Source organism: Leishmania martiniquensis, chromosome 22 (assembly GCF_017916325.1).
Source record: "Leishmania martiniquensis isolate LSCM1 chromosome 22, whole genome shotgun sequence".
Classification (NCBI taxonomy): Eukaryota; Euglenozoa; class Kinetoplastea; order Trypanosomatida; family Trypanosomatidae; genus Leishmania; species Leishmania martiniquensis.
The window spans coordinates 704,901-713,978 of NC_090157.1; the positions used below are offsets into that span (position 1 = coordinate 704,901).

General features: G+C 61.2%; 2 protein-coding genes across 2 annotated transcripts; both read left to right on the top strand.

Moving 5' to 3' along the window:
• Positions 1-589: 589 nt before the first annotated feature.
• On the top strand, positions 590-2,440 carry LSCM1_03007 (uncharacterized protein; the record flags this gene model as incomplete). The annotated part of the gene is made up of 1 exon (XM_067320561.1): positions 590-2,440. The coding sequence occupies one exon, from the start codon at positions 590-592 to the stop codon at positions 2,438-2,440; it is 1,851 nt and encodes a 616-aa protein (XP_067178873.1).
• Positions 2,441-5,113: 2,673 nt separating this feature from the next.
• On the top strand, positions 5,114-7,870 carry LSCM1_03008 (uncharacterized protein; the record flags this gene model as incomplete). The annotated part of the gene is made up of 1 exon (XM_067320562.1): positions 5,114-7,870. One exon carries the CDS (start codon positions 5,114-5,116, stop codon positions 7,868-7,870), a length of 2,757 nt encoding a protein of 918 aa, XP_067178874.1.
• Between the last annotated feature and the right edge of the window lie 1,208 nt (positions 7,871-9,078).

Below are 9,078 nucleotides of genomic sequence, written 5' to 3' on the forward strand. Positions count from 1 at the left end.
CTAGATGGCGGCTACCAACGCCAGTAGGGAGTACGAGCCAAGTGACACACGCTTGATTCACGCCGACACCTTCCCTATCTTGTGTGTGATACGCACCTGCTCACCATCGCGGGTCACGCTGAAGCTCCGCCATTCAGTGCCTGGCAATTGCAACTGGTGATGCCCCGTCGTTCTGCCCTCCTCCCCTGTTACGTCGCAGGCGCATACCCCAGTGCTACACGCCAGAGATGGTTCGGCATTTGGCAGGGGGCTGGTAGAGGTGGGCGCTGCTTCAGCTATCCCCAAGAGAGAACGATTCTACCGCACTCCTGCAACGCCACGCTGCGGTGCCCTCTGCCATGTGGACCACCAGCGCAGGCAGCGAACCAATTCTGCTTCATCTCCCTCCTTCAGCCCGTCTCCCGCTGCACACGAATCCCTCCGCCTCCCACTCTTTGTTGGGCCCCGCGACTGCACGCGACTACCTCGAACGCAGCACAGACACCTGTGTGGCGGGGCTCCACACGCTCCATTTCGAAGGCCGGCACTTCGTCATCATTGTGTCATGTCTCACACTTCCTTGTCTCCTACTCCCTGACCCCCCTTCCCCATGCTGTACGGCCCCCCTTGCCACGAGCAAGGCTTCTTGGATTCCATACTCGATCAACTCACGGTGAATCCGTACATCGACCTCCCGACGGTGCTCGAGCGTGTCGAGCTGGCCCAGACGGCAGAATCAAATGTGGAGCAAATGAAGCAGCGCAGGGCGGAGCAGGCGGAGGAACACGCGGCCCGCCTGCGGGCCGAATGGGCGTCCATTACAAGTCATCAGAGCACTGTGTCGAGAACTGATCTGGAGGGCGCCGCAGCAATAGAGGGACTCACTGGTAGATCGTCGGCATTTTTGGAAAGCCTCGTTTATGCCACAGTTTGCGAGATGACATCGCTGCAAGGCGCCTCAAACATGTGGGGACGGTTTCCTTCAGGTGAATCGACAAAGCTTGCTGCGGAGGCGCTGTCACCTCTAACCTCGACCCTCTCCTGCTCGCACCTCAACGATGATGATGTGGCGCGTTTGCTGCGCAGCGCGTACGTCCGCCTACTTCCGCATATCCTCGCTGTGGCGGCTCCTATGGCTACCGGCTACACGACAACCTTATCCCTGACCACCCCTGCCACGGCCGTAGCACCGACAGTATGTGGCGGGCCGGAGGCAGTGCTGCCATGGTATGCGGTGTACGCCGCCGACACCACCGTCCGTGGCTTACTTTCCCCGTTCATGAGCTCTGTTGTGGGACCGCTGGAGAAGGAGCTGCGCTTCCACTTTCGCGCGGGATGCGACACGGCGGTCGTGCACGAGCCTCAACACTTCTTTTCTTTTCTGACGGAGTGCTTCCAGCGGCAGCAGCGTATGGCGGCGGAGCAGTGGGCAACGTCGAGGCTCCAAGACAGGGAAGGAGAAGCTGCCCTCCGTCTTGTAGCGTCCCTGAGTCAGTTGGTTCTGAGCGCCACTGCAGTGGTGGTCTTCCGAGAGTGCTACGGCTGGCCGCCTTACGCAGCGCTGCTGCGCCACAAGGACTACGTTGTGGTCACTGTGAACGCCGTGCTGGATTTTGTAGCATCTGCGGAGGGGCGCCTGTGCAGAGAGGCGGCGCAGCTGCTGGTGGAGCACCTGCTGGCGGAGGAAGTGCTCCAGCTGTATGCTCAATGTGCGGCGGATATGGCGGTGGCGGCACTGCACGATGGTACGGCGCGGCTGTGGAGGCGATCTTTCCTCGGGAAAGGGGCGGGCGGCGCGATCTCCCCGCTGTACACCAGCAGCTTGCACCTTGTACGCTCGCTCGAGGCCTTCCAGCGGCGTCTTCTCAATTCGCTGCTGCTTCTTCACGGCTCGTGGGCAGGACTGGTGTGGCGCCGAAGTGTGGAGCCGGCCCTTTCAATGTTCAGCGGCATTGTGGAGAAGCAGGCGCTACCTGCTATGGCGGACGCAGCCGTGGCCTCCTGGGAATCTGTCCTCACCCTTCTGTGGTACGTGGGGAGCGTGCAGGTTGTGACGGCGGCCGCAGAGGACTGGCTCGGGATGCTGCGGGAGAGCTGCGCCGCCATGGACGGCACCGCCTCCTTAGCTCCCTCCCTTTGCAACTCGGAGCCACTTGACGCATTGATGCTGCTTCGCGATCGGCTTGCTCGCCACTCAGCGGAGCAAGCTCAGCACCTCACTCGGCAGCTATGCACGCACCAGCCAGGGGATGCTGCGCAGGCTGCACGGCTGCTGCACGGTGCCGAGGAGCTCCTCAAGCGCATGGAGGCACTGCCCGATGGTACCTCGACTCGGTACGTTGTGCAGGGCGTGATGCAAGGCGTCCTGCAGGGATACCTTTCGCCCGAGGACAAGGCTGAGCTGCTGTCGTACGTAAAGCGCTGTGGGCTCTCGCGCTTTGCTCACCTCCTGACCTCGTGAGTCGTCTGCTGCGGCACGTGAGGAGGGGTAGAGGCGTCGTGGAGGACTCATTGGGGTCCCCGTCATCGCCTCTTCGCTTCGCCTTTACGTGTGCCGGCCGCACAACACTGTACACTGCACTTCGCTCGCATCGCGATCGCGCTATTGCTGATTCGACTTCCACACGAGACTGGGCAGAGCCGACGTAGCGATAAGCGGAGCTTTACGGATCGTGTGTGTGGAAGTACGTATCAGCGCTGCCCTTAGTGGAGTGCTGCAGCACGATGACTCAGCGGTGGTGTGCATCGACGACCACGGTTCTAATTAAGGGTGATGCGGCTCTTGGGGGCATCGGAGGCGGTAGGGGCGCCACTGGATGTGCCGGTGCCTTGCACAAGCTCGAGTTCGCACTGGAATGGAAAGGACATAGGGAGGACAGATGTGGCGGCATGGAGACTGGCGCCTCCCCCTCCCCCTTCTTCCTTCTCCATCCTCCTTTCCGTTACCCTCCAGCTCATCACGGGCCACGTATCACCGTGCTTGTAAGGGCGTATCTTGAGGTGCCGGGTCGGCGGCTGTGAAGTAACGGTACCTTCTTGGCGGCTACCTCGGCCATATCTCGGCCACTGTTTTCAATCGAATCCCTCAGCGAACACCGATCGCCTCTTCCTCGGATGCTTTCGCGGTTATGTTCCGCACCCTTGCTGCCTCCGCTAGCAGTGTACGAAAACATTTAGCGAACGTCCAGCGTCGTGCGTGCTCGCGGTTACTCCCCCGCTTCGTACTCTTAGAAACGACGCACGCGAGGGGCGAAGCCGTTTGAGCCGTATGGGTCGCGCGCACGCCGGCTCCGCGGCCTCGACACTTCTGCCTTCCTCCGCTGCCTGCCTCGGCTGCCGGCAGTGCGGTGTCTTCATCTTTCCTTTGGCGCCCATGGGGATGCCCTTCGACGCGCTCAGGCCTTGCAGATGCTTCCGCTTCGTCAGCTGTGCATCTATGCCTGACTGGCAGAAGTTCGGAGCGCCTGCTGTGCCGCTGCGCTGCAACTGCGGTAGAGAGGTGGATATGGGCGACACCGCTGCCTTCACCACCTTCCCCGCCATTGTGGTCGTGGCCGCGTTCAAACTGCTCGTCCTGAGCATCTTGGACGACTTCAAGAAGACGTTTGGGGTGCTCTCTCTCTCTCGCCGGCGTGGCAGCTTCTTACGTTGCTCTGCTCTTCAATCGGTGTAGCGAGTGCGTACAACCAGGGGACGCGTGCCGCACTGCCTCATGGAGGCGCCAACGACAGCCATGACTAGGCTGCGTCGCCCAGATTCATTTTGACGACGTGGACGTTCGAGCTGTTTGCGACTTTAGGCTTCCGCTTCCTCCCGATGTGGACACGCCGAAAGCGAAAGGACGGGAAGGCGTGCTGATGGTTCATCACGGGGCGAAGGAGGCTGTCGGGGAGAGTCGACACGGCAGCGACTTATCCCACCCGCCCCGCGGCGCCGCTGATGGTGGCATTCTCTATAGAAGAACGGCAATGACGCAGCTGCGACACACACACACACACACACAGCTGACCTCGAGTATGCCTGGAGTGAGCTCGTCGGCGCCTCTATGGGGTAATGCCATCCTTTTCTCGGTGTGAAAGCATGAGCTTAGGTTGAGCGCTCTCACACTCTTGGTGCCTCCGAATCCACCTGTCGACTTACGCCCGCGCCCCAGTCTTTCATTGGGCGTGGGTCCACTCTCTTCTTGCGGCATGCCGCGGCTTGGGCGCGCATGCTTCGGCGGCTGCTATTCACGTTGCGTCCTTTTTCTCCGACCACGGCGTCGCCGTCCGGTGCTTGGAGTAGGCACCTGCGGCACAATCCGTTGCCTTTCGGCGCTATCTCGTACGATGCGCCGACTTCGCTGGGCTTGCCACAGAATGCAGCACCACCTCCTCGCCAAACCAGCTCGAACTCTCCACCCTTTCCATCTTTCTCACTCCCTCCCCCTCCACCAAGATGCCTACAAAAAAAAGTATGCCCATCCACCCCAGGCACGTCGATATGCCCGTTCTCGACCGCGTGCAGGCGTGAACGGCGACCCTCTCCTGCGCTCGTCGGCAGCCACGCCCTCTGAGTGAGGCCCGTGCGTCTCCGCCAATTCGCATGGCAAAGCGGCTGTGCGAAGTTTCCATCCCTGTTGTGCTTCGTGCAAGGAAAACGGGCAATGCTTTCTGCCCGTACCGCAGCGCCGTACGCCTTCTCAGCTGCTGCTTTTATTGGTGCGAATGTGGTACGTTGCGCCGCCGGGGCTTGTGCGCCTCCTCCTTCGCCGTTTCCCTTTCCGCTGCACTCTCTATGCCCTCCACCGTCACCCCCCCTCCTTCGCCGTCGTGCCGCGCACAGCTCAGCCACAAATATTCTTCTCGTTTGTCGTTTTCCCTTGTTGGTGTGGGTACGTGTGCGGCGAGAGTTGTCGCGTGCGCCGCCGTGCGAGCCCTGCAAGCTTTACGCAGAATCCCTACCCGCCCATTCACTTCCAGCGCTCAGAACCGCGCGCAGGAAAGGGAAGGGTGAGACTGTTCGCCATTTTTGCACTTTTGCAGATCGGCAGGGCGAGTGTTTCGTCGCATCTGATGGACGCCTTTCAACTCAGTTCCTCCCCCCCTTCCAATGCGGATGATGACTGTTTGGTGAGTTTCCCTCGACGACGCTGATGCGCCTACCTGACGCTCTGCTGCGTTCTAGACGGCCTCTCGTGAAACCCAGAAGCCTTTCACAGCTGCAGGGACGCTCCGTAGAACGCGTGAACAGCGGCGGCTCGTCTCTGTGTAGTCGGGAGTTGACGGACTACACACGGGTGCCTGTGAATTTCAGCTCCTCCACGGACAGTATGACCTGCGATGACCCTTTACAAGTGCCGTTTCGGGCTCTGCTACTCGGGTACGCCACCCACCCTGCATTGCTTTCTCTCTCGACAGGCCACGCACTGCTGTTCCAGGCGGGCTCTGCGAGCGCCGACCTGCTGCAGCAGCGCACAATATCGAACCCGTGCAGGGGCCGCTTAGCCGAGATTCAGCAACGGTCCGCCGATGCCATTTGGCGCCTCGTTTGCTTTTATCAATCAAATGCGCAGCGGGTGCTCGACCTCCCCTTGAGGGACCGCGAGCTCCTCGACGACATGCGGCTGATGCGCCTCGTCACCTCCGTGAGTCCCTGCGCTGGTTTGTGGGTATCCCAGCACATGGCTCGCGGTCGTGCATTGCCGTCAGAGGTGACGTACACACTGCTTTCGACTCCATCCACAGCAGACATCCTTCGCGCCATTCTCGTCGCTACCCTCCGCACACGTGCGACCGCTGTCGACGCACAGCACTTCCAGCGGTGTGCGCACGCTCTGCTCAGCAACGACAACTTCTTCAGCGAGCGAACCTTTGCGTCCATGCATCATCTCCTTCACGACGTCTTGCTGCCGTCGCTGCGCTGTGCGTCTGCCCGCGGCGACGCCTTCGACTTTGTCGCCGTGCGCTGGACGACTCTGATGAACAAGTGGTCCCGTGTGTACGCAAGGTCTGGACGAGGCTTTGAGCTGTACGAGTGCTTGGAGGCGCTCCTGCAAGCAGTGCCTGCGGCCGAGACGAAGCTGCCTGCCTCGTTCTACGTGCGACTTCTCGGCGCAGTCCTCGACGCAGCAGCGGCAGACAGGACGCAGCGAAGCCACATGCTGGGTTGGCAGCGAATGAAGACGGTGGCCAGCGACGCTCTCCGCCTTTTTGGGCGCAACCCGGACGATCTGCGCGCTGTTTGGGTGCTACTTCTCAAAGGAGCCCTGACACTCCCGCCCGCACAGGAGGATCATCAGCGCCTTCTCGAAGCCTATCACCTGTGCGCGCAGCGCGGCCATCTCATGGCAGTGAACCGGCCAGGCTTCCTGCAAGTCATCCGACGTGTTGCTGCCGCCGTGGGCGCGCTTCCTCTTCCTTCGGTTACGCAGCTGGTGGGCGGCTTCTGCGCCTTCATACTCGAGCAGACTTCCGTGAGCTTTCTGTGGCTGCTGGATGGGGTTGGCACGGTGCTGACGGAGCTGTGGCAGCATCACGGAGTAGACGCTCGGGGGCAAGCGGAGCAGCTACTGCGCGCCATGACGACGGTGCTACACGAGCGGCACGTGACCGGGATCGAGTTGCAGAGCAATCCCGTCATTGCTCGTGCTTTGCACAACTTTCGAGTGGGCGGCGCCGCCGCATACTGGTGGACATGCGGGTGCGGGGAGGCAAACCCTTGCAGCTCCATGCGCTGCACATCGTGCCTGCGCAAGTCCGCCTCGTCGTGGGTTTGCACAAAGTGCCACGCCACGCACACGGCGCCATGCAAAGCGCAGAATTGCTCGTGCGAATTCCCCAACCCCCGCCTGACCGCCGCCGTCAACGCCAAGGTTTCTGTCTGTGACACCTGCGGGCTCGTCATGGACGCGGGTAGTATCTGCGCCCGATGCAACCAGCAGCGCCAGGAGAGCGAGAGAGCAGTGGAGTGCGCTTGCTGCCACGGCATATACAAAGGCAATGAGATGCACTGCCCTCAGTGCTTTACACTGAACCCGGACAAGCAGCTGTATCTGTGGCACTGCGTGGACTGCGACGACTTCAACTACTCCATTTGGTCGTCGTGCCGCTTCTGCAAAGCCCCAAGGCGGGCTGGCGCACTGCGCATGTCGTTTGTGCCGTGGAAATGCGGCTGCGGCACCCTGAGCCACCCTTGCCGCCTCACCTGCGGGGGGTGCGGCACCGGAGCACGTCACCACGCATACACATGTGCCGGTTGCAACGCCCGCGTCTCTCTCCGCTCACTGCGTCGCAGCTCTCTCACCGTGGATGGCAAGGCGCTTTCTCTGCACCTTTGCCCGAGGTGCCGCTGCCCCCACCCACGCGATGATCTCGTGCTGCGCTCGCCGTCCTTTTCCCGCCACTGCATGCGGTGCGCGCACACAGTGAAGCCATCGAAGATGTCTGCGAGCGGATTTTTCTTCCACTGTGACACAGTGCAGCGGGTGAACGAACACTGCGTGTTCTGCTGCACCCACTGCCACAGCACAGAGCTGCAGACAGGGTACCACTGCCGCCAGTGCCTTTTCCCTCGCCCAGAAGTCGAGGCGCTGCTGTGCGACGAGGAGGCCAGCGTCGCGCCGCTCACCCACATCTGGCGTTGCCTTCACGAGACAGACGACGGTGCACTATGTGGACAATGGAACTACAGCTGGAGCACGCACTGCCTTGCTTGCGGGAGGGGGCGCCCCGACTCGTCCTCCGAATGCCGTGCCAAGGCGCAGATGTGGGCTTGTGAGACGTGCGGGAAGCCGAATCGACCCATCGACGTTCTTTTTTGCCCGCACTGTGAGACAGGGCTTCAGCCTGTGTTGGCATGCACCACGTGCGGACTACCGCACTTGTCCTACGCCTGCCGCAAGCATCTTTGAGTCTGTACAGTCGCATACTCGCGGCAGCGCCTCTGTTCATCCATGCCCAATGTAGCTGAGAGCGTACCACCTGGCAAGACACAGCAGCAGCAAGGAGAGCGGATGTGCGTGCGCCTTCTCGGCCCTCCGCCGCAAGCGCCGGCCAGCGGCTGGTAGGCATGCTCAAGGGCCCACTTGCGTGCATGTGCCGCCATGAATACGAATGCGCATGGCCACACTGTGCCTAGACACATGAGCAGCCACGCGTTGCGTGCCTGCTTCGTGCGGCAACAGGTTTTTTTTCCGTGCCTATACGTGGGTGCCCACAGCAGCACTCCTGCAGCGCACTGCGACGTGTGTGTGTGTCTGTGGCACACCCCACAGCATTCGGTCGATCCTGAACTTTTCGCATGCCTCCTCCCCACTCTACGCTTTCCTCTTACCTCCGCCCTCTGTCCACATCCTCCATCGCAGCCACATCGGCAACTTGGCGCCGCAGCCCCGTCAGCATATGCGCGCCATTCCTACACAGGGATGTGATTTTCGCATGCGCCCGTCTCTCTCTCTTTTTCCAGCCGAGGGCTTTGCCTCGTATGCATTCGACGCCCTAACTTTGATCGCGTGAGTCGGCGTGTGTGCGTGTGTGCCACTCTCCACCCCTCCTTCTCTCATACCGCCATGGGTGTCTTACGCATCAGGTCCGACACGGTCGACAAGCGCACCACCAAGTACGTTCATGTGCTTGCAGCGCTGGCAGGCAGCGACTTCATTCACAATCCTCGTGGGGAACGAAGCGGCTCTCCTTTTCGCCCTTCCGCGAGTAGCACTGCGCGGCAAAGAAGAGACAGGCAAGTTTTTAATCGGCTCATGGAACCGCAGCGTGAGCCCAAGCGCAGCGCCTGGCCCATTTCAGTCTGCACAAAAAAAGAAACGGAAACGGCGGTGTCGGGCCCCATGACTGTCAAGCTCATGCAGCCCTAGCTCACAGCCAAGACGACAGCGGCAACAATCGCTACACCGAAGGGAAGCGGCTGACGGAGGTACACAACTTCTCGAGGGGCTCTTTAGAGCAACTCGTGAGGCCTTTTCACAGCGGCCGGAGCCGTTCCAAGACGCTTTGCCGAGTTCAAGAAGGCGTAGTCGGCCACCATGAGTGTCAAGGGGACCGCGTACGACTGCCACGTGGTGTAACAGGCAAACACGAGAGCATCACGCGCAACACCTTCGCC